The sequence below is a fragment of the Neoarius graeffei genome, chromosome 7 (assembly GCF_027579695.1).
Source record: "Neoarius graeffei isolate fNeoGra1 chromosome 7, fNeoGra1.pri, whole genome shotgun sequence".
Classification (NCBI taxonomy): domain Eukaryota; kingdom Metazoa; phylum Chordata; class Actinopteri; order Siluriformes; family Ariidae; genus Neoarius; species Neoarius graeffei.
In genome coordinates this window covers 71,416,707-71,442,818 of record NC_083575.1, presented here as the reverse complement: position 1 = coordinate 71,442,818, position 26,112 = coordinate 71,416,707, and the positions used below count along the sequence as shown (strand labels likewise).

The following is a 26,112-nucleotide window of genomic DNA, read 5'->3' as shown; positions in this document are numbered from 1 at the left end:
GAAGCGACGTGGTCAGAGCTGGAGCTTTCAGTTTTTCCAAATGAGACTGACCAGTACAAGTCAAAACTGAACATGCATTTTGAGTCAGCTGCGGAAACTCGAGTTCAGACCCGGGTTTATACTACTTGTTCGGGCTAGACATGTGATGTGATCCAATATGGAATGTTAACTTAAAGTGAAAAATACAAAACAAAACTTATTACTTTAGTAGGCAGCAGTCAATCGAGAGCCTAAATGTTTAACAGCCAACTATTCAACTTTTAACATTATTACTGTTTGGGTCACATAAACCAGGGTCAGGAACATGAAGAGTAACACAATAATAATACCGTAATACCGGTGGCCATCTTGGATTGGTAATTTTCAGCCTGTTTGCCCTGGATAGTGATTTTCGCACACATCCCAAGCCCATAACAGTTGAGTTATGCTCTCCTAAATTATGTGCATGCATGTCTAATGCCGCTTTTCCACTACAAACGCGGCTGAGTCGGGCTGAGCCGTGCCGTGCTGAGTCGGGCTGAGCCGTGCCGTGCTGAGTCGAGCTGAGTCGAGCTGAGCGGGGCTGTTGGAGTTGCATTTCGACTACAACCGCGCTGAACCGTGCTGGCTGGAAGTGGGTGGAGTTAGCGAAAGTGGGTGGACGTCACGTGATGTCGTTAAGCAGCGCAAACAGTGACATCAGTGAGCTTTTAAGCAGTAGTCTCACGACCCGGATAGTAAACAATAAACATGGAGGACATGGAGTCGTTAGTGTTGTTGGTCTTGGTGCTGTGGCTTGTTGTCACCGACAACGCGGACAGATACTGGCAAGAGCGTATAGATGAGGCGAGGCGCATAAGGCTTCAGAAATTCTCGTAATTCGTAATTCTTCTCCTTCCGGGTTTGCGGTGTTTACAGATCCCAGCGCGCTCGCGGGGCGTGTGTGGGCATGTGAGGACACTCCTCCTCACCAGTCAGTGCACAGGGGAGTGTCTGCTCACGCCCCCAGCCTCACTCAGCTCGCTTTGGCTCGCTTCAGCCCCACTCCAAAACGGTGCGAGTTTTAGGGGCTAAGCAGGGCTGAAGCGAGCTGAGTCGTGCTGGTTTTTGGTAGTCGAAACGCGAGCCGTGTCGGGCTGAAGCGAGCTGAAGTGAGCTGAAAAAGGGTAGTGGAAAAGGGCCATAAGCCAGGTCCTAGACTATACATAAGAGAGCACTTTTCAGATTAAAAAACGAAAACCTAATGAAGGCTGCTGGGTTTTGGTACAAAATGAAGAAGCGAGTGTGACAGAGTGTCCAGAAGAACTGTGGCTGGTTCTTTAAGATGCTCAGTAAAACCGACAGCTCATAAAACTGCACTCATTGGACCTGAGACTACTTTTTTTTTAATATAAAGCAAAGGGTCATCTACTGACTTTGTTTCATTTATTATGGCTCACGGCTGTTGTTGTTGTTGTTGTTTTTTAAATAAATGTTGAAACATTTCATTTCATTATTTTTAAAGGTCCACTAAGGTGAGAATGTTTTTTTATTTCCCCCCTTCTCCCCACTATACATCTGAAATAGTGTATTAATGAGATACAACCCCGAACTCTTTACCTGTAAAACGAGGCATTATATCACACTTGTACGGAACAAGGCGTAAATATTGCCGGAACCACCCGAGCTGCTTTCCGAATGGTTTCCGTAAAGTGTGACGTTACTTACAGTACACACGGCCAGATTTGAGACGAGAGAGCAGCGAGGATCATTTTCATCTGTATTTTTTTTTTTTTTTAAGTTATTTGAGGTAATGGTTGGATCCAGGTGTTGTGTGGGATTTGTAGCGTAGAATATCCCAGCCAGGTTAAAGTTAAGTTATTTAAGTGTTTGTTTGTTTTTTTTCCTTTTACATTCATTAATCCAGGGGTGCCACCACTTCCTACCACTACGCTCTCGACTCATTCATAAAGAACTTCTTCAAGACGTCACCAGGCTAGCCTACCGTAATTACCGTGGTAGACAGTCCAATCCCCACGGCAACGCAGAAAGAGGGTAAACAAACACTGAGGATAGGATAGTGCAGGGTTCTCCACGGATTGAAAATATAGGGGGGTGGGGGTCAATCGGATGACCTTGAAACAAATTTGCATAAATTTACATATGTCATTTGCATAAAATGTGCATAAAATACTCTCAAATAGTAATCATTTAGAATAGAGGGATCAATTGGACTGGTACAAAACACATCATACATCAAACATTACACACTTACACATCATATTCAGACACATTGTTTGAAATGGAACTGGAAAAAATATTTTTTTATTTAGCAAACTACAAAAAAAGAACAGAAAAGTACAGAAAAGTTTTTGTATTAACTATATTCACACTGCTCCACAAAAGCTGACATTGTTTGAAATGGAAATGTAATTGCAGGCACCACTGGAAAAAATAATTTTTTTAGAGAGTAAAGTACATTGAAAAGATGTTGTTTTAACTAGATATTTACACTGCTCTATGGCTGTATTTACACTGCTCCATCCATGTTCACCAGTTAACAGTCTAAGAAGATAAAAAAGAAAAATGACATTGTAATTTAAACTCACCAACTTTGAACTTTTTGTTTTTATCCTTTATTTTCTCTGCCGACAATAACAATCAGTTATCTCGAACTTGGTGTCGATTCACACGTTATTATAAAGGCGTGCTATCTCCCGGCGCAAGAACAATGTGTCAAAAACGCCGAAATGTGAAACACTTTTCTTAGACTATAATCGTCAGACTGACTAAACTAATTGCTGGTAAATGAGTTTCACATTCGGGTGTTGTCCCGTTGTCGGTACTCCAACAGAGAAAGGCTATCTGTCACAAAGAAAACAAAGGGACGTCTCTTCCTTTTGTAAAGGGGCGGCAGAAATTAAACGGGGGCGGGAATCACAGAAAGGGGGGCGGCCCGCACCTCTAAAACCCCTCGTAGAGAACCCTGGAGTGTTTGTTTATCCTCTATAGACGAAAGTCTTCCGGATTTACCCGGAAATCCGGATATTTGACAAAACTCTTGAAAATCTCCGGTTTTCCAAATGGAGAAATTTATTTTTCTGTTTTTTCGCGTTCCGTTTCATAGAAATTCGGTTTCGCGATCGCACGACTTGTTTATGTTCAGCGACCTGGCACTGCCATTTTTGTAGTCTCGCGATGCTTGCTGGAGTGTACGAGACCTTATATGCTTATATACAGTGCTCAGCATAAATGAGTCCACCCCCTTTGAAAAGTAACATTTTAAACATTAGCTCAATGAACACAAACAATTTCCAAAATGTTGAAAAGACAAAGTTTAATATAACATCTGTTTAACTTATAACGTGAAAGTAAGGTTAATAATATAACTTGGATTACGCATTTTTCAGTTTTACTCAAATTAGGGTGGTGCAAAAATGAGTACACCCCACAACAAAAACTACTACATCTAGTACTTTGTATGGCCTCCATGATTTTTAATGACAGCACCAAGTCTTCTAGGCATGGAATGAACAAGTTGGCGACATTTTGCAACATCAATCTTTTTCCATTCTTCAACAATGACCTCTTTTAGTGACTGGATGCTGGATGGAGAGTGATGCTCAACTTGTCTCTTCAGAATTCCCCAAAGAAAATAATTTATTTACACCACAAAGGTGAAGGCTACAAGAAGATCAGCAAAGCTTTACTTATCAGTCAGAATACTGTAGCAAAAGTGGTCCAAAAATGTAAGAAAGATGGAACTGCAACCATCTCACAGAGACGTCCAGGTCGTCCACGGAAGTTAACACCTTGACAGGAGCGTCTTCTGATGAGAAGGGTTGAAGAAAATCGGCATGCAAGTTCACTGCAGTTATCTAAAGAAGTAGAAAGCCAAACTGGGGTGACTATTTCCCGTGATGCAATACAGCATACACTGCAGAGGAATGACATGCGTGGATGCCGTCCACGAAAGAAGCCTCTCCTAAAGCCCAGGCACAAACAAGCCCGCCTAGAGTTTGCCAGGGCCCATGCTGACAAAGATGAAGACTACTGAGGAATACAAAGAAAAATGCCTGGTGCCTACAGTGAAACATGGTGGTGGCAGTGTCCTTATGTGGGGCTGCATGAGTGCTGCTGGTGTCGGGGAGCTGCATTTCATTGATGGCATCATGAATTCACAGATGTATTGCTCTATACTGAAAGAGAAGATGCTACCATCACTCCGTGCCCTTGGTCGTCATGCACTTTTCCAACATGACTAAACACACATCTAAGGCCACTGTTGGATTTCTGAAGAAGAACAGGGTGAAAGTGATTCAGTGGCCAAGTATGTCTCCTGATCTGAACCCAGTCGAACACCTATGGGGAATTCTGAAGAGACAAGTTGAGCATCACTCTCCATCCAGCATCCAGTCACTAAAAGAGGTCATTGTTGAAGAATGGAAAAAGATTGATGTTGCAAAATGTCGCCAACTTGTTCATTCCATGCCTAGAAGACTTGGTGCTGTCATTAAAAATCATGGAGGCCATACAAAGTACTAGAGGTAGTAGTTTTTGTTGTGGGGTGTACTCATTTTTGCACCACCCTAATTTGAGTAAAACTGAAAAATGTGTAATCTAAGTTATATTATTAACCTTACTTTCATGTTACAAGTTAAACAGATGTGATATTAAACTTTGTCTTTTCAACATTTTGGAAATTGTTTGTGTTCATTGAGATATTGTTTAAAATGTTACTTTTCAAACGGGGTGTACTCATTTACGCTGAGCGCTGGGCATACCTCGTCATGTGAACGAGATTTTATCGTGATATCGTGCTTTAGAAAACGCGGTCTTTCTTTTGTGTACTTTTCTATTGAGCGAGACAATTGAAGAGCCTTCTCTACTGAAATGTGTTTACCGATTCAGCGATAATAACGTACAAACAAGTTGACAGGTCGGCGGATATCCGTAGCATAGAAGGAAAAGTTAAGAACAAGTTCAAATGGTCGTAGCTGGAGGAGAAAGATGCAAACGGTGACTTTTTATCAGACTACGTGAGGAAAGTGGACAGGCCAGGATATGCATTATGCACGTGGTAAGTAATTTTTTCTTATTCTTAATTTGTTGTACTAGAGATCCATGTTGAGATTTAGAAAATTGTGAATGAATTCTTATTGACTTGACGTGACTGATAATGACCGCAAATAAAAGTAGTTATCGGTGAGCGTGCGTGATATTGTAAACCGTATCGGCGTATTGAAGTGTTAATGTAAGTAAAAATAAAAAATGAACCACACACTCAATATAAATGATGTTATAATTTATTAGTATGCCATTTTTTGGGATATAATTGGTTAGCTATATTTAATGAGTCATTTATGAATTTGTATACCTCCTAAATATTAACATTTTAAGTGTGAGAATATATTTTTTCCATTTTTTGTTTTGACAGGCGTAATGTACATTAATGTACATGAAAGAAAAAGGCTTAAAAGTTATAACTTGTTTTAGTGAAAATAAGTACTAAAATGCACTAGAATGCAGGGTTTTGCGTGTTATTAAAATTTTTTGGGGGGACGTGCCCCCCATCTTCATTCGTTGCTCCACTTTCATCTCTAATCCTCTTTCTGCGTTGCCACAGGGACTGGACTGTCTACCACGGTAATTACGGTAGGCTAGTCTGGTGACGTCTTGATGAGGAAGTTTTTTATGAATGAGTAGAGAACGTAGTGGTAGGAAATGGTGGCACCCCTGGATTAATGAACGTAAAAGGAAAAAAAAAACCTTTAACCTGGCTGGGGTATTCTGCTCTACACTCCCACACTACACCTGGATCCAACCATTTCCTCAAATAATCTTAAAAAAATATAGACGCAAATGATCCTCACTGTTCTCTCTCCTCTCAAATATGGCTGTGTGTACTGTAAGTGATGTCACCTGTCGGGAGCTTATGAACATTTCCGATCATCAACCGAGTAGCGATAGCGTCTAAAATATGCAAAAGTAATTTAAGAAGAAGAAACCTTTGTCACATGCACACTTCAAGCACAGTGAAATTCATCCTCTGCACTTAACCCATCTGAAGCAGTGAACACGCGCACACACACCCAGAGCAGTGGGCAGCCACACTAGAGCGCCCGGGGAGCAGTCAGGGGTTCGGTACCTTGCTCAAAGGCACCTCAGCCCAAGGCCGCCCCACGTTAACCTAACTGCATGTCTTTGGAGTGTGGAGGAAACCGGAGCACCCGGAGGAAACCCACGCAGACACGGGGAGAACATGCAAACTCCACACAGAAAGGCCCTCGCCGGCCACTGGGTTCGAACCCGGAACCTTCTTGCTGTGAGGCAACCGTGCTAACCATGCCGCCCTAATTGGCTAACTAAAGTCGTTTACTATCATAAACGTTCAGAAAATGGATTTTAATGTGGTTGAAAACAACTATTTTGTTTAAAATGAGAAAAACAGGTAGGGTAATTGTCATCTTAGTTGGCCTTGATGGCATTTCTATACATGTGCCTAAGGCCCTGTCCACCCGGCAACGGATTCAGGTGAATCTGATAAAATTGTTTATCGTTTCGGCCTGGCGTCCACACGGCACCGGCGTTTTGGGTGCCCCACAACGATATTTTTTGAGAACGGGTTCCAGAGTGGAAAAATCTGGCAACGGCGCCGTTGCGAAGTCGTCTGGATGAATAGAACGGATTTGTTTACGATAACGTCACAACCACATGACTAGAACAAGCAGCACTCTCGCTGTTTTGTATGAACCACTGCATTGCATTCACTTTTGTATACAGCTTTTCTTTTAAATAAACAAGTAACTGAACCATTTCTTGAATTTCTTTTTTTTATTGGATAAGACTGCTTTTCAAAATGTTCACACACAATATAAAAAGTTATATAAATTATATAAAAATGCTTTTCAAAATGTTCACACACAATAAGAAAATTAAGTTGTATAAAACGATGCACACTAATAAAACTAATTTGTACACACAGAAGGCACGATTTCCTCGTGTAGTCGCAGCCATCTTCTTCTTCTTGTTGTGTGTTTGTTCCTGTGAGTGCTTCACGCCGGGTAGAAGAAGGGGTTTATGCGCATGCGTCCTACTTCTTCTATTGTTCTGGTGTCTCCGATGGGACCGTCTTACAGCGCCCCTAGAGGTGTGGCATGTGTATTGCATCGTTTTCAGCAAGCGTTGCGTTGCCATATGTACCTGATATTTTACTGATCCGTTGCCCATGTGGACGCAATATTTTTTTAAATAAAACCTCGTTGCCGTTGTCGTGTGGATGTAGCCTAAGACTTTTGCACAGTGCTGTGTGTGTCAGCTGTCCATCACTGGCGATGATGACTGCTTCATTAGGATGCGCAGAAACACAGATGGGCCGCAACAGAGCCGTCCACAGCGGTGGCACGAATGATCTGACAGAGCTGCCATGGAATGTCTGGGTTTATGAGCCCTCATATACTCCCTTTGACGCTTGTCTTCAATTGCGGACACTGAGCTTTTAACTATGCTTCGCCATGTTGCTCTATCCAAGGCATCCCTTTCCCACATCTGCTCGATAATGCCGACATTATTCATGTTCCTCTTCAAGAAGTCTTTGTACCTCAGTTTCTGGTCTCCTCTTTCCGAGGCTCAGTTCTCCGTAGAAAACAGCTTTGGGTAGTTGCATGTCAGGCATGTGCCAGATATACACACACTGATTTCTTGTTGCCTTATTAGCAACATGTGTACACTTTTATTTAAACATTTTATTTTTTTGCTATATTTCCCCTAATCAAGCTTATTATTACATGAATTATTAATCAAATCTGTAAGCTGTCATGGTAAAATGTCACATGTCCTGGGGGGGGGTCATCTATCTGTGAAGTTTGAGTTCTACTCACTTGGGACTTACTCTTTCTTCTGTTCTTTTTCACTTCATTTGTAGGACAGGACACGTGTTGTCTCGCCCATCATAGACGTCATCAACATGGACAACTTCCAGTATGTGGGGGCATCTGCAGACCTCAAAGGAGGTACATGGCTCTGCACAACAGTTTTAGCTCTTTTCCATATGAATTTCAAAACCCAGTGATGATTTTAAGCTGAAACATCTTTCCCTTTTGCCACAAGTTACAGTCCAGCATTCTTAAAGTCTGGTCATCTCAGATGTGAAAAGGGGAATAAAACTATTTAAAGATAATTCCGACTGAAGAGCAGGAGTATCATGGACATTCAGACATCTGGCGTCTGATTACAAACTGAATTGATTAGACATGTCCATTTCTTTAAGTCGGTATATGTATCCGACAACTTGATTAAAGCGTGACATTCAGTGTATGAGGCAATCACACCCACCAAGCAGGGTTTTAGACTGCGCAGTCACCACCTCATTTGTTCAACTGGCTTCATTAGGCAGGTTTACAATTTATTTTTATTTTATTTTATTTTATTTATTTGTGCGAGTTGAGTGGTCGTTTTAGAACACATATGCTGTGTTCACACTTGTACCGGTATGAAAGTGGTAAAACTGTATTGATACAAAGTATACCGGTACAGTTTAGTGCATCTGTCCACACTAGCGAGAAATGTTTGCGGTTTTCTTTCACGGAAGTTGAAATGCGCGTGCGCAAAATGTTTCCGTGGTTACCGAGTAACTTCCTTCCGAGAATATATGGCGGATGAAACAACGTGTGCGCGCGCTTTTTGTTGTCAGTGTACAGTCTGTATTTCTGGTGGTCATTTATTCAGTTGAATCGTATAAAACGCGCGAGGCAGTTCTCCCCCCTCACTTTCTCCCTCTTTCCTTCTCTTCCCCTCCCTTTCTCCCTCTTTCCCCCTCTCCCTCTCCCTTTCTCCCCCCTTTCTTGGCTCCATGTAGCTCCACGGTCGTTTTGAGCCATTTTGACGTTTTATTTACAGCTGGAAAGCACGGGCGTATTGTATTGTATGAATAACCCGGAAGACGTAGGAATGGTTCATTGCGCTTGCGCATTATATTTGTATCGATACAGAGCCGCTTCATCTGTCCACACTACAGCGAAGCGCTACAGTACCGATACTGTACCGGTACGAAACCCATACATTTGTGGGTTTCGTACCAATACAGTTATACCGCTACAGTACCGGTATAGTTGCTTGTGTGGACAGGTGTTGCAGTACGAAAGTAGTATCGTATCGGTACAAAATCCCTAGTGTGGACAGGGTAATAATGTGATGTGTCACCACGGCAAACACCCACCCGATGACGGACAATGTCGGATATTTTTGATCAAGTTCTCAGAGTAAAAAAAATAATAATTCCAGCAAACTTGTGTCAGTTACAAATATAGTAGTCATAATGGCAGAGTGTAAAATGAAAATTGCTTATGGACATTAAAAAGATCCTTATTATCTCAAGCTCACTTTGAAAAACAGTTGTTTGTTAACCCATTTTCTGCATCCGTCCAGATCGCAGTAATTGATGTAAACAAAATATAGTGCTTTCGTGTAAAAACCTACTTTACGCAGCATAAGCTTAAAAATGAAACTGTACATCAAAGCATTTTCATATTGTTTTGGAGAAACACGTTTATGGTTTCTTACCCTACGTTCACACCAAACGTTTAGCAGACACTCTTATCCAGAGCGACATACAACAAACCCAGAGCAGCCTGGGGAGCAGTTAGGGGCCCTGCTCAAGGGCACTTCAACCATTTCTGCTGGTCTAGGGAATCAAACCAGCAATCTTTTGGTCCCAAAGCTGCTTCTCTAACCATTAGGCCATGGCTTCCCCCAAATGTGGTGAAAGTGTTAAAATTCACACTGGCTGCCCTGCTAATGACGCTGGTAAAAGTTTGTGGATGCTCTGTGATGTAGATGAAATGGGCTGCTACAAGTTCATTCGCAGTGCTTCATCTCGCAAACTTTACAAAACAAACACCTGTCACCTGGTAGCTTATATCTTAATAAAAATACAATAATCTAAATAACTAAAATAATCACTTTAAAAACTGGTCAACAATACCATGACTGGTTTCATTTCAGCATATCCAAAATAAACGTCTTGTGTCGTCATACATCCTGTTGAACAGCATCATTCAACTCGCATGTAAGTAAACAGCCAAGACTGTTCAGCACTCTTTTGTGGAAGCCATGGCCTAATGGTTAGAGAAGCAGCTTTGGGACCAAAAGGTCATTGGTTCGATTCCCTGGACCAGCAGGAATAGCTGAAGTGCCCTTGAGCAAGGCACCTAACCCCCAACTGCTCCGAGTCTGCTGTACGTCATTCTGGATAAGAGTGTCTGGTAAATATAATGCATGCTTTGATGCTTGTTAGCATGCCATTCCCTCCTCATCTCACCTCATTATCTCTAGCCGCTTTATCCTGTCGTACAGGGTCGCAGGCAAGCTGGAGCCTATCCCAGCTGACTACGGGCGAAAGGCGGGGTACACCCTGGACAAGTCGCCAGGTCATCACAGGGCTGACACATAGACACAGACAACCATTCACACTCACATTCACACCTACGGTCAATTTAGAGTCACCAGTTAACCTAACCTGCATGTCTTTGGACTGTGGGGGAAACCGGGGCACCCGGAGGAAACCCACACGGACACGGGGAGAACATGCAAACCCCACACAGAAAGGCCCTCGCTGGCCACAGGGCTCGAACCCGGACCTTCTTGCTGTGAGGCGACAGCGCTAACCACTACACCGCCGTGCTGCCCCGCTGTTCCATCCTATTTTCACAAAATGTATCCAATTCACTTCAAACACCTACAGTTTCCAACACCTTGGCCCATGCTTGATTGATTGATTGATTGATTGATTGATTGATTGATGGAGATGGAGGCACATCATAAATAATGGGGAAACCCACCACCACAGTTATCAATTTCTCCTCCATGGTAGGCTGCTTGGGAACGGGTTGAATGGAACCAAACTTTACATGACTGTGTTCTCGAGTATTCTTCAGAGCGGAACACTCCCAAATTCCGAGCTCAGTACCATAAAGTTGCCTGGACTTCAACTTTATTCTGATCCCACACCACTGAACTCACTCTGAGAGACGCTGGCTCACACAGAAAATAAATGACTTCCGGTCGTTTTGACACCCTCACCATATTCAGTGTGAACGTAGGGTGAATGTTGAGGCAGGCTTGTAGTACTTGAGTCTGACTCGTGCCTTAATTTTAAGGACTTGTGACTTGACTTGGACTTGAGCACTGATGACTCGGACTCATGCATTAACTGTATTCGGACTTGTAAATTGGGGACTAGGACTCGGATTTTTTTTTTTTTGGTAACATACCATAATTATTTGGCATAAAATATTTATTTCTATCTCGGGCGCGTAAATGACTGGCACCTGCACAGGATCAAGGCACAAGCCTGTATACACTTCCAAATTCCGTGAAAACGCACTTACTTTGCGAAGTATTGAGTTGCGTTACTGACACATTACCGAGCCTTATTTCCTTGTTTGGTTTCCTGATCCCTGATTTCCTGTTTCTCATCTTCGATTCTGCCGAGTCTACGATAGCCTGTTTGTGCCTCGCTTGACCTATTGCCTGTTGTACGATTTTGCTTGCCGTTCTGGATTGTTTACCTGTCTTCACTCGTATTAATAAACACACCTTCTGCACTTCCATCCGTCTCCCAACCATCTCTGACAGAATACTTCATACTCCCTGATAAAGAGAAGCACATTCACCTGTTCATACGTCACGTTCAGGAACAAACTAATGTTAATGGCGCTAAAACAGCCGCCATCAAACGGTGCGGCTGGAGTCTTGTTCTCGGACTCGACTCGGATCAATAGTGGACTCGACTCGGACTCAACTCGAATTTTTCTTTAATGACTCGGACTTGAACACTGGGGACTCGAGACTGGACTCGGACTTGAGGTTTAGTGACTCGACTGCAACACTGTATTGAGGTGCCAAAGGGTGTTCTAGGCGGGGGGGGGGAATCTCCCAAATCTTGTTTCTTGCCTGTTTTTGTGATGCACTTTCTCTCTTTCTTCCTCCTTCTCTTTTCGTTGTGTGATGCAGGAAAAGCTTTTTGAAATAAGGCACAGAGGCAGTGAGACCTGCAGAATAAAGAAGTTCCTCGGCTCATGTACATAAAATATCGACATGTTTCTGCTCTGCTATTCTCTTTCTTCTTCACTTTCTGTTTTCATTTATTGATCAGGCTGCGATCTTCTTCCCTGCTGTAACCGCCAGACAGTAGGCCGTAGGGAAAGGACGTGCGCAACAACTGAAATTAAACTCCTTTTATCTTGCACAACAATAAATGCCCTGGAAGATTTGGAATGCATCACTTCATTTCGTTCTCTATTTTTCTTTTCCCCTAGCCAGTACCGTCTGAGACTGCGAGCAGTGTGTGGCTGTTTGTTAGATGTGTCAGGGAGCTCGTGGGAAGTTTCGAGTGCTGAGAGTGCACTCTGTTCAGCTCTTGCACTCCTGTGTAATTGGACTTTACACACAGCATGAAACAGGCAGTTGATTTTCTTTTTGCCTTTTTGTGTAATGAGTGGCAGTCGTTCTGACTCCCTCGAATTCATATGTAACTGCAGTACATGCAGCGTGGCATGAATAATTTTATTTTTTTTGTTCTTTTTGCGCTTCCCTAATCAACAATATCATTATGTAATCTTTTTTTTTTTGATATGTAAATTCCACATAGTGTGCATGATCTCTTGAAAGGTTTTGAGACAGAAACCCATGGTGAGACAGTCTGTCCCATGGTGCACAGACTCCGTCTTAGTGTTTGGAGTTTGTACAAACAACAGAGCTGCTTGGACGGTCCAGAGATTTGTGCGTGCTGATGGTTTCCATTTAGCCGTTGTGTTTTCGTTTTGTTTTGTTTGTAATTAGATACCCCTGCTTCCCAAAGCTCACAATTACTTGCAACCATCAGTCATTTAGACCCCCGGGCCTCGGTGCTTTATTAGACCGCTTCAAATCACATTGCTTCTTTTTCTAAAATCTTTTTCGAAAGGTTTTGACTGGAATCTGGTGTTTAAGTGGGACTACATGACGTTGGAGCAGAGACGGGCAAGGCAGGGGAACCCCATCGCTCCTATCAAGTAAGTAGCTGCTTTTTATTCCTGTTAGTCATTTTCCACCAGTCTATTGAAATCATGCACTTTTCCTTTGTTTCATTTCACTGACCTGATAAACATCCTCTCCAGTAAAAAGGGTGTGCTTTTCCTTGTTACTGCAGTGGTGCACTCAAGGGCACATAATTTGTACTCACTGCGTTATTTACCTTGACGAGTGATTAAAGTGATGAAAGATGGGTGTAGGGTTTCATTCCATCCAAGCAGAAAACGCACACTTGGTCTAGATTGGACACCCCTACTGTAGAGTACCACATCCATGACAAGGAAAAGTGCGTGAGAGTGCATGGAGAGAATTACTAACGACTTATTAACTGAGCACGAGGTCTTTATGAATGAACCCTTTATTATCAGTGTTACCAGTGAAATTGACCATCAACCTGTCCTTACAGAGGGGGAACAGGACAGAAAGACAGGGATAAAAGAAAAAGAAACACAGTAGTAACATGAGGAAAGATGAGGAAAAAAAGAACACCCCCCCCCCCCCCCCCCACCATGCTCCTATCAGGAGTACAGTGTGGGAGCATTTAAAAACCTCCGCACAAGCACACAATAACACAAGTACACTTTAAAACACGGGACTTGAGGGGGGGAAAGGGGGGATAGGAGGGGGCAATCAGGGGTGAGGGGTAAGGGGGTAGGAGGGGAGGGGAGGAGGTAGAGGTAACCCAGCACAAGCAAGCAGCCATCCGCTCCTGCAGCCATGAGGGCGCTGGTCACGCACCCGCTTGTCACGCTGGGAGTGAAAAACGGTGACCGCAGAAAATTGGGGAAGGAATGCGAAGAATGCAAGAGTGTCTCCCAGCAGTGACCTTCTGGGGGAAATGTTTCCCCAGCAACGGCCTTGATCGAGGCCGGTGCTGTTCAGGGAGCCGAATGTCGATAAGATAGAGATTGTTTGGTCTTTCGAACAGACGCAGTCTTTACACGTCCACACCACTCGTCCATATCTGTCCATTTCTGTCCAATTCAATTCCATTTGGTCTCCGAAATACTTATTCCTTGCAAAGCCGAAAGCGTCTCCAAGATGACAACCATGTTGTGGTTCAAGTTCTGCCACAGTCTGAGTGCCGACAGCTTTGCCCACTGCTTCAATCATATCGGGCAGCTTTGTGGGGCTTTGAACAGCTGTCACCATTGTCTGGTTTCCTCTATATACCAGGGCAATGCCTAATCCAATCAGCAAAAGTCTGGTAATCATGGTTCCGAATAGGTAGATATCTCCAATGTCCTCCACAGACGTTCCGGCAGGACAGGTGGGTTCCCCCGAACCCAGAAACTGTGTCAATTTCGTTAGGAGACCAGTTTATCAAATCCATGCTTTTTTAGTTTAGAAATTCAGTGCGGAGAGAGTCTCTCAAAAAAAAAAGTATAGGCAGACGAGACGAAACAAAGAGCACAAGCAGGAAAAAAAAGGAGAGGAGAGCAGAGAAATGCGACCGCCTTCCGTGAGAGCACGGAGAAGAAAGGGGAAATATCAGACAGAGGTCTTGAGGCTTGGTCCGTACTGTCAAGACCTCGGTCTGATATTTTCCCGTAAAGACCGAACAAGCGAGGTTAATAAGGAGTTTATTATACGGCTTTTTTATTTCTAAGATTAAAATAGATGGTCGTTATAATGAGGCATGACGCTGCTTTCAGTCACATCATATATTTTTAATGCAGTTGAGTTACGTATGCAGGATAAACAGCCAGCGGTTTCACAACTGAATTTCTTTTAGCGGTTTCTGAACGCTCGTCATTGCTCATTTCTTGAATAACTCAGTGACTCTTGTTTGTCTTTTGTGTTTCGGACGTTTTTGATTCTGTTTTGTTTTCCAGTTAAAGCTAGACGGCCTTTCGATTTCATAAAATCAGTGAAATTTAGTTCCCTCTGAAATTTAGTCATTGTGATATGTTTATTTCCGTAATATCTCAAATCGGGCCATTCTGTGGCTGGGAAATTATTTAATTTGAGGGGATTCCCGAGCGAATAATGTGCATGAAATCACTCGCTTCGCGCAGTCAAGCAGACAGAGGGAAAAAAAATGTCCAGGTTTACCTGCTTCTTCTTCTTTTCCTTCTTCTTTTGGGTTTTACAGCAGCTGGCATCCACAGTGTTGCATTACTGCCATCTACATGTTTAGCTTGACCGTGCACTGACAGTTCCATCATTCTGTCGCTAAACAAACAGCTGATCACACCGAGGTGCTCGCTGATCACCAATATTTATTAGTTCGGTCCTGTGTTTCCTTTCCTTCGCAACACAACGTCTTTTTCTTCTCATTTTCCGTTACTGTAGTCGGTCTTTCACGTTTCCTTCGCGCACTCTCAGCCTCCATTTTCTCTCCTGTTTCAAATTTGTATCCCACAATGCCTTGCGTGAACAGAGAAAGCACACCATGTGATGCATGACGTAGTATCTTGAACTGGGTCATGGTGAAGCAGGCAAAAATAGCGGAGAATTTAAGGCCACATGGCTCTAAATTCATTAATTGTTCTATTTAAAAAAAACTAATAAAATTGGAAGTCTGCGATTCGAATTCAGTAGCTTTTGGTCCACTAAACAAAAATAATTGGGTGTTGGGAAAATTCTTTTCATGACCTACACTTGTAAAATCTGAACAGCAGTCTACCTTTAATCTTTTTTGTCTTTTTTTTTTTTTAAATTATCCCCTGCTGGTCAAAAGGCCCGAAGGGGGATTATGTCTTGGTGATGTCCATCCATCTGTCTGTCCGTCCCAGGAAGGGTACTCACCTTCTGAAATCAACTCCTTTCACAATTTTTGGAGGAATTTCATGAAACTTGACAGGATTCTTTGTTGCATGTCAGAAATACACATTGTAATTTCGTTCAATTCAGTCGCATTTTACCAGAGTTCTGGCCTTATAGCATAGATATAGTTGCCAGCGGAGGATATTGTGCTCTCTCAGCACTCTTGGTGGGTTTTTTTAAATTTTGTTTTGTTTTTTAAACATTGAAAGCTGGCACCTTGGAAAGAAAGTCCATAATCACCCACGGTGCATTACGGGAAAATTCTGCCCACCAAGGAACCAATCAGAGGGCACAGTTTTACAAGGAGTAGCGTCTCATCTCATCTCATTATCTCTAGCCGCTTTATCCTGTTCTACAGGGTCGCAGGCGAGCTGGAGCCTATCCCAGCTGACTACGGGCGAAAGGCGGGGTACACCCTGGACAAGTCGCCAGGTCATCACAGGGCTGACACATAGACACAGACAACCATTCACACTCACATTCACACCTACGGTCAATTTAGAGTCACCAGTTAACCTAACCTGCATGTCTTTGGACTGTGGGGGAAACCGGAGCACCCGGAGGAAACCCACGCGGACACGGGGAGAACATGCAAACTCCACACAGAAAGGCCCTCGCCGGCCCCGGGGCTCGAACCCAGGACCTTCTTGCTGTGAGGCGACAGCGCTAACCACTACACCACCGTGCCGCCCCAAGGAGTAGCGTGCGCCATATAATAATTTAATAACAATAAGATGTCAATTAATATAAAGAACTGATGCTTAAAATGCTGATCTTTCACATATCCAGACTATAATCCATTTGAATTGTACCCTGTTGAGTCCGCCCCCCCCCCCCCCCCCCCACTATGCAATTTGTTGTCGGAACAAAATTGTTCACGTATTGTCGTATTTGTTCCTCATGGTGGTCTCAGTCCAGTTCTAGGTAAGTATCTGGTTCAAATTGCTGACTTGTAGCAAGAAAGAAATTCGATCTCCAATCCAACACAATAGCAGAAAATGAGCACATCATGAAGTGCAGTGTTGACTGTGATCAGCACACATCAGAGGCTGCTGAAATTCAAGAACAACTTGGGTGGAATCAGGTGTGGCTCCTGCTTGAATGGATTGAAACCTGCACCCACACCGGCGCTTTGTGGATAAGATTGGACGCCCCGGGAGTATGCCAGCCGTCCTACCCAGAGCAGTGTGATTTTGCTTGCTTGGACTCAATGGCCATGGATTACTGTGGCATCAGGGATTTGAACTTGTGTCCGCTTGTCTGTGGCGCCACACGGGAATGCAGCACTTTTTTTTTTTTTTTTAAATAAATGATGCCTAACTGAGCCAGAGGACAGCAATCTAGTGCTATGCCATGTGTTCTGGATATTTGGATGGAAGAACGAAAAAGAGAAAATAAATGCTGGATGTGAAGCGCGATATGTTTTAAACTCGTTCTTTACTTAATTATGCAATCGTGTATTTGGCGCCTGTTTTCAGTGCCTGGTTTACAGTGTGAATCTTTTAAATGAGTAAACATGATTATATGTGGCGTGAAACTAAACCAAAAGTAACATTTCACGCTGGTTCAAACTCTGCAACCTGACATTTAATACATATTAAAGTATGGAATTAATATTGTGCCAAAATGTTCATACAATACTTTTGAAATATCAAACAAAAACGACAAATCAAAATACAAAAAAAAAAAAGTCAATTTTTTTTAGACTGGCAAACAAATTATTTGTGTAATCATGCAAAATATCAGTCTATTACTCTTCAGAAACCTTTTATTTTTGTTCCACGTCTTTCTCGGTTTTGTTTGACGTAATTTATTTTGGTTGCGATTCCAGCTTTCTCGTTTGCGCTCCCTGACTTTTTGCTTGCAGTTTTGGCACAAACTTCACGTGTGGGTGGGCTGTCCAGGAATGCATTCCCATTGGCTAACTTGTGTTTGACTGACAGCTCCGCTCAGCCATTCCCCGGAGGCTGTTGCGGCCATTTTCTACTCGGATTCTGGCGGACTGTTTGACGAGTGACCGATCCATTGACGGTAAACAAGGATCGAGTGGACTTCAGTGGCGACTATGATATTGAATTAATTCAACAAAGTGTAAGTGCGGGACAAATGTGTTGTATGTGTTGCAGTAGTGCACATTATGCAGGTGTGTTTAACGTTAGCAAGATAGCTATTATATTGAGTAGTGGAGCTAAGGCTAACATTTGACTTGCCACGAAACACCTGCATAATGTGCACTACTGCAACACATACAACACATTTGTCCCGCACTTACACTTTGTTGAATTAATTCAATATCATAGTCGCCACTGAAGTCCACTCGATCCTTGTTTACCGTCAATGGATCGGTCACTCGTCAAACAGTCCGCCAGAATCCGAGTAGGGAATGGCTGAGCATAGCTGTCAGTCAAACGCAAGTTAGCCAATGGGAATGCATTCCTGGACAGCCCACCCACACGGGAAGTTTGTGCCAAAACTGCAAGCAAAAAGTCAGGGAGCGCAAACGAGAAAGCTGGAATCGCAACCAAAATAAATTCCGTCAAACAAAACTGAGAAAGACGCGGAACAAAAATAAAAGGCTTCTGAAGAGTAATAGACTGATATTTTGCACGATTACATGAATAATTTGTTTGCCAGTCTAAAAAAAATTGACTTTTTTTTTTTGTATTTTGATTTGTCGTTTTTGTTTGATATTTCAAAAGTATTGTATGAACATTTTGGCACAAACTTGATTCCATATTAAAGTGCCTCTGAGAAACTGAAACACCTGCTATATATCAGTTTAATAACATGTGACATTAAGATACATCACCCAAAATGACCGCTGTATCTGGAATGAGGTGGTGGTGAAACGGTGGTATTGATCGCCACTCCCTGTAGATAAGTTCAAAGGGAAGTTCATTAGGTAATTTCTTTTGGACAAAACCGCAGGCTCTTTGTTCCTCATGCTCATGATTGCTTGTTGTTGTAAGTGTTTTGGCCTCTGGGAAAGTTCCTGCCCTGATTAAAAGAGATCCTGATAGTCATGTCGAACACGAAACACTTCTGAGCAAGTGATTTGGCCTGTCGTAATTACAATAAAACTTCTCAGAACATGAGCATTTTATTTTTAGCCAATGAGCAATAACATGACAGTTTTATAGTTGAGGGATATGTATTCAATTCAGCTTTTCTATAATTTTTTCCCCTGTAGAATATTCTACAATAAACGTTGTCGCAAAGCAGCTTTACAAAACAAACAAAACAAGAACCAGCATGTCAATTTGGAGGTGACATTGGCGAGGTGAGGAGAGGAAAACCGTGAGAAGAACCAGACTCCAAACCAAACTCGTCCTCTTCTAGGTGACAGCCGACAGTTAGATAGTAAATCATTACTCTTCTGCAGCTCTGTACGATGATGTACTCTGAGTAGAGGGGAACTGGCAGGGCCTTCTAGGTCTTCAGAGAAGGCCCAAACCATCAGCATTTCAAATGTATTTAATTTCTTTCATAATTTCATTTTAATTATTTCCTTCTAGGCTGGCACGGTGGTGTAGTGGTTAGCACTGTCACCTCACAGCAAGAAGGTCCTGGGTTCGAGCCCCGTGGCTGGCGAGGGCCTTTCTGTGTGGAGTTTGCATGTTCTCCCCGTGTCCGCGTGGGTTTCCTCCGGGTGCTCCGGTTTCCCCCACAGTCCAAAGACATGCAGGTTAGGTTAACTGGTGACTCTAAATTGACCGTAGGTGTGAATGTGAGTGTGAATGGTTGTCTGTGTCTATGTGTCAGCCCTGTGATGACCTGGCGACTTGTCCAGGGTGTACCCCGCCTTTCGCCCGTAGTCAGCTGGGATAGGCTCCAGCTTGCCTGCGACCCTGTAGAACAGGATAAAGCGGCTACAGATAATGGATGGGTGGATGGATGGATATTCCCTTCTAATTCTAAATTGGCCTCATTTTCTATCAGATTTGCTTCAGAAATGAAAGGGTTACTGTCCTGAAAACAGTGTTATCCAGTGAGATTTTTTTTTTTTGTTGTTGTTGTCTCTAGGCTGAGAAGAGTTTAGAGCCAGTTCACTCATTGGTTCGGACTTCATTGCCGGGACAGAAGGCCATGGCAGTGTATGTTTATGTAGGAAGTGACAGATGAATTAACCAATCAGATTTTGATTAATAGTGGGAGGGACCAAAAACATATCATCCTAGGACTTCTCAAAGGCCAATGTGAGTTTAACCGCGAGTCAGCACAGCAGTGAAGTCACCTTCCAGCCGGTGTAGCTTTCATCAGTAGTGTTAAGCGAATGCTAATAAAACGGTCAAGCCAGTGCTATTGAGAGCAAGTAGCACAGGCTAACGACCAAGAAACTAAAGGCCAATTTATTCTGACAACCCAGTCCTCGCAGACAGCATCGCAGATGGTGTCTGCGTAGTCCCCCCACCTTCGCAGACGCTCTGCGCGCACCTCCCAAAAATTGTGACCACCGCAGAAGCCTCGCAGACAGCGTCGCAGACAAGAGGGCTCTGATTGGTCCACTCTACATCCGCTGTACACGCACTTCCGCTTCCCTACTTTCCCGGTTTGGTTTGTTTTCACTACCGCCATTTTTAAAAACACGAGCGAAGATGGAGCAGCACGAAGAGCGGTTGATCGAGGAAGTGAGGAAGTACGTACATCTATACGACTCCAGTTCTAGTCATTATAAGTAACTGGAGGATAAACACTCCACTAACCACACCCACCAACTACTCCTAGCGATTTCGCGACTTCGCGCCCCCTTGCGTTGTGGCGGTGAATAACATCGCGCACGCCTGTTACTCCCTGCTCAACGATAAATTACAACTGTCTGCGAAAAGCTATCTGTGAAAGCCTTGTCGCAAGAGCATGCAGAGGCCTTAAGATTTCTGTCTCCAGACTCTTCTTTCACACACACTCGCTACAGTATTTTTCACTCATACGTAAGTATTCGTTTCCCTGTGTAATTTACCGTTACTTTTAAAATTAACATCGACAACTACACACAACAGCGCGACCCGGCAGCCTGCTGCTAATCCCTTGCAAAATCCTTTGCCCTGTTGCTTTTTTGGTGTGTCCAGCTAAGGTTTAAGTCCCAGCTCTAATAGTAACAGTTCACCACTGAGACTGAGCCTATTGTGATTGAGTCATGGGATGAGCACAACACAGCTTTTGATTACAACAGCAGTTCTTGGTTACAATCTGCAGTCTCCCTGTGAGCTTGTGCGCATGGAAAGGGATTTTTAGATTATCGCTGTGAACTCCAGTGACCTCACAGTGATCATCGTCCTCATTTCATCAAGTTGTGTCATGTTTTTTTCGAAAAATTTTGAGACGTGATTTAACTTGCACATCAGCATAACTTGCCTTGCCATCAATGCAAAACATACGGTATCAGTAAGCTCTTAATCCAACAGCATTCCAGTGATTCAGGGCTGATATCTCAAACGGTTTTGCTCCGGTGGCTGAGGACTACAACTGCCACGATAATGTTTAGGACTGCAGTTGTCATGGCAGAACTATAATGAATTTCTTGGTTACACCATTGCACTTTTTGACCACATCGGACAGTTTTAGAAGCGAGTTATTTATAATCATGCTATCTGTTATCAACCAGATGAGGATGGGTTCCCTTTTGAGTCTGGTTCCTCTCAGGGTTTCTTCCTCATGTCGTTTCAGGGAGTTTTTCCTTGCTACCGTCACCTCAGTCTCTCTGATTAGAGACAAATTAGTAATTGATATATTTCTGTAAAGCTGCTTTGTGACAGTCTATTGTTAAAAGTGCTATACAAATAGAATTGAATTGATTATCGCTCGGGCGGCACGGTGGTGTAGTGGTTAGCGCTGTCGCCTCACAGCAAGAAGGTCCTGAGTTCGAGCCCCGGGGTCGGCGAGGGCCTTTCTGTGTGGAGTTTGCATGTTCTCCCCGTGTCCGCGTGGGTTTCCTCCGGGTGCTCCGGTTTCCCCCACAGTCCAAAGACATGCAGGTTAGGTTAACTGGTGACTCTAAATTGACCGTAGGTGTGAATGTGAGTGTGAATGGTTGTCTGTGTCTATGTGTCAGCCCTGTGATGACCTGGCGACTTGTCCAGGGTGTACCCCGCCTTTCGCCCGTAGTCAGCTGGGATAGGCTCCAGCTTGCCTGCGACCCTGTAGAAGGATAAAGCGGCTAGAGATGATGAGATGAGATGATTATCGCTCAGATGCCAGTGGGCAGTTTCAGATTGATTTTCACATTAAAGACACATGATCTGAGTCTTGCCTGATGTATGGCTCTGATCAGATACCAACATCATCCTCCGAGAGCCGGTTGTCTGCTTCTCCTGCCCAGTTTTGCAAGAATACGGGTGTGCTTGTGACATATTTCGGTGCAGTTTGTGTCAAAGGTTCATGATTGGAAAACAACTCAAAGCTGACCCGAGACCAGTCCAGTGTTTCGGGCCGATATTGGCACCAGAGTTTAGTTCTTTGATCACAAAAGGAATTTGATTCAGTCTCAAAGTTTCGTATTGCATTCCTCATAATACTGTGTTTTAGACTGACACTTCATTAAAGAAAGGTCATGGCCTTCGGGATGGTTTAGAAGGGTAAAAGAAAAAGACTCACTAACAAATGGATGAAGGGAAAGCCATGGCCTAAAGGTTAGAGAAGCAGCTTTGGGACCAAAAGGTTGTCGGTTTAATTACTTGGACCAGCAGGAATGGCTGAAGTGCCCTTGAGCAAGGCAGCTAACCCCCAGCTGCTCCCCAGGCTGCTCTGGGTATGTTGTGCATCGCTCTGGATAAGATCGTCTGCTCAATGCCATTTAAAATAATGCAGGCTTGTAGTACTCGAGTCTGACTCGTGCCCTAATTTTAAGGACTCATGACTTGACTTGGACTTGAGCACTGATGGCTCAGACTCGTGCGTCAACTGCATTCGGACTCATGAATTGGAGACGAGGACTCGGATTTTTTCCTTTATTTTTTTGAGACACGCCATAATAATTTGGCATAAGAGATTTGTATCTACGTTAATTTTTATACTAATTTTGTGCAAGAGAGAGAATGCACATTCACCTGTTCATACATCATGTTCAGGAACAAACTAACGTTAATGGCGCTAAAATGCCTGGAGAGAAGCCCCTAGGATTGTCCGCTTTGCTTATACAGACTTCTCGTGCAGTGGGAAAAAAATGCACAGGTGTGTGTTGCATATGTAGAAGAACTATTGAGGAGATGACCTCGAACTTCAATCGTTATATGGTAAGACTCCACCCAGAGCAGGAAGTGACACACTATGTTCATTGCCCTGTTGATAGCGGGGCTTGCTGAGCGATGAACTAGCTAGCATTAACCCTCTGTCATGTTATTGGCCCTGTTGATAGTGGGTGGGGCTTGCTGAGCAATGAACAAGCTTTTTATCTGTAGCCTGTTAACTAAAACGGGGCAGTCGAGCAGGAACGTTCGTCCAACACATAAAGGCAGCAACAGCCGCCGTCAAATGGTGCGGATGGAGTCTCGTTCTCGGACTCGATTCGGATGAATAGTGGACTCGACTCGAAATTTTCTTTCATGACTTGGACTCGACTCGGACTTGAACACTGGGGGCTCGAGACTAAACCTCAAGTCCGAGTCCAGTGACTCAACTACAGCACTGAAGTAATGTAATAAACTTCGCTTGACAGGTCTTCGCAAATCATGGTTTTCCTGGATCCCAGTCTAACCAGTCCATGTTGGCTTTCCCTACCACCAGTGAATAATGCTACTCTGTATTGTGTTTTTGTCCTGAGGATATGAAAGAAAATGAGGAATAATGTGGTGTAATTGTACCATTTTAACTCCGTTACATCAGGACTCCTATGATCGCTGGCGGCCTCTTCGTCATGGACAAAAGCTACTTTGAGGAACTCGGAAAATACGACTTGATGATGGACGTGTGGGGTGGAGAAAATCTCGGTGAGAGCCAAAACCAATGTTTTTCTTTTGATTCTTCATTTCACACACCACTGCAACACAAGTGATGTAGCACTGACCCACACGGCACAGAGCTGTGCTTTACTAGGGGGACAGGAAATGCAAATGAGGCACGTAGGCTGTGATTTGTGTATCAGCGATGTCATTGCAGTTGCATCCAAGTCGAGAGTGCAGGTTTTTATCCTGTGAGAATGTGTTTGGTTACTGTGCGAGAAATCAAGCCCACGTATGCATTTGTTTTCCCTGTTCATTCACATTGCAGCACTGCTGCCCTTTTCCTTGTGTTGCTGTCTCAAAGATGTGGCTCGAAGTTAAACACTGACACTGAAGGCTCTGAAGTAAGCGTAATTTTATGTTTAGGGCACATCATGTCTGGGGGGAGGAGAGCATTACTCATTTCGTAAACAGCAGACTACTTTCAGCTGAGGTGGTTGTGGAAATGTCTCAAGAATCCGCCAAATGATGCGTCCAAGGCAGACGGAAATAAAATTTTTGCAGATGTAGCAGTTTGAAGTTGTAGCGATGTCATTTCAGGATGTGTTCCAATTTAAATGCTGCTAGGATGTCACTGCTTGTGTTTCATTGCTAGTATGGGCATGTATAAATAATATAGTATCAGCTTTTTAGATTTAGGTGTAACATGGCATTAATTAACTGCATTAATAATAATGTCAGTAGATGTTCCTGTCAAGTATAGTAAGACAGACGTGTGTTTGTGTGTGTGTGTGTGTGTGTGTGTGTTTTCAGAAATCTCGTTCCGGGTGTGGCAGTGTGGTGGCAGTCTGGAGATCATTCCCTGCAGTCGAGTGGGACACGTATTTAGGAAGCAGCATCCCTACACATTTCCTGGAGGCAGTGGCACCGTGTTTGCCAGGTAGCTGCTGCACTTGTTGTATGAGCTGTAATGGAAAAATCAAAACACACCAAAACAGTGCTTATAAAAATCTTACCCCGGTACTTGTCGAATACAACAGGATGCAGTTGAAGTTTAAAAGGCACATCTTCAGCTCATCCAGGAAACAAAATGGTGCCCACAGAGCAGTGTGGCTCAGGTGAATTGCTCCACCTAGTGGTTGTAAATGATTACTGATCATATACATTGGGAGCCTCAAGACTAAACGCAGACCTGCCAAACTTTCTGCATTTTGCATAGGAGCTCCACATTTTAACATCAGAATACGCTGCTATGAGTCATCACTCAAAAATGCACCAAAAGATCAGCCATCTTTCTGCCCCCATTAAAAACAGCAAACGAGCTGGAATGATTGACAGTGTTGAACTCTACAATATTAAGCGAAACCTCTTGAGAGCTCCGACCCTCCCCTAATCTTGCATTATTAATGTTCATCCCAGTGCTCCTGTCTTATCTTGATTTTTTTTTGGGGGGGGGGTTTAAAATATGCAGCCTCGCTTTCTGTCAAGGTATATAGAGAATGTTTTGTGTTCATTAATCTCATCTCATCTCATTATCTGTAGCCGCTTTATCCTGTTCTACAGGGTCGCAGGCAAGCTGGAGCCTATCCCAGCTGACTACGGGCGAAAGGCGGGGTACACCCTGGACAAGTCGCCAGGTCATCACAGGGCTGACACATAGACACAGACAACCATTCACACTCACATTCACACCTACGGTCAATTTAGAGTCACCAGTTAACCTAACCTGCATGTCTTTGGACTGTGGGGGAAACCGGAGCACCCGGAGGAAACCCACGCGGACACGGGGAGAACATGCAAACTCCGCACAGAAAGGCCCTCGCCGGCCACGGGGCTCGAACCCGGACCTTCTTGCTGTGAGGCGACAGCGCTAACCACTACACCACCGTGCCACCCGTGTTCTCATCATCCCCATTCTCATTATCTCTAGCCGCTTTATCCTTCTACAGGGTCGCAGGCAAGCTGGAGCCTATCCCAGCTGACTACGGGCGAAAGGTGGGGTACACCCTGGACAAGTCGCCAGGTCATCACAGGGCTGACACATAGACACAGACAACCATTCACACTCACATTCACACCTACGGTCAATTTAGAGTCACCAGTTAACCTAACCTGCATGTCTTTGGACTGTGGGGGAAACCGGAGCACCCGGAGGAAACCCACGCGGACACGGGGAGAACATGCAAACTCCGCACAGAAAGGCCCTCGCTGACCCCGGGGCTCGAACCCAGGACCTTCTTGCTGTGAGGCGACAGCGCTAACCACTACACCACCGTGCCGCCCCCCACCCGTGTTCATTAATGTAAAATAAAATCCATTAGTATTATATGTTTAACTTGGCTAATATTACACACATTTAATTAACATAATTTATCAGAGTTGCCACCAAAAGCCAGAAATGGGCTGCACTTTTTGGCTAAACAAAGATGACTTAGGCCAA

At 43.8% G+C, this 26,112-nt stretch overlaps 1 protein-coding gene across 2 annotated transcripts in view; it reads left to right on the top strand.

Annotated features, from left to right (window-relative positions):
• The window catches only part of galnt2 (UDP-N-acetyl-alpha-D-galactosamine:polypeptide N-acetylgalactosaminyltransferase 2), a 334,306-nt gene that overhangs the window by 284,077 nt on the left and 24,117 nt on the right, over window positions 1–26,112 (top strand). For both annotated transcript variants that reach the window (XM_060926345.1, XM_060926346.1), the window contains exons 8-11: window positions 7,883–7,970; window positions 12,923–13,010; window positions 23,617–23,720; window positions 24,486–24,612. In XM_060926345.1, the coding sequence (XP_060782328.1) occupies window positions 7,883–7,970; window positions 12,923–13,010; window positions 23,617–23,720; window positions 24,486–24,612 (407 nt within the window). The remainder of the gene's footprint in view (window positions 1–7,882; window positions 7,971–12,922; window positions 13,011–23,616; window positions 23,721–24,485; window positions 24,613–26,112) is intronic.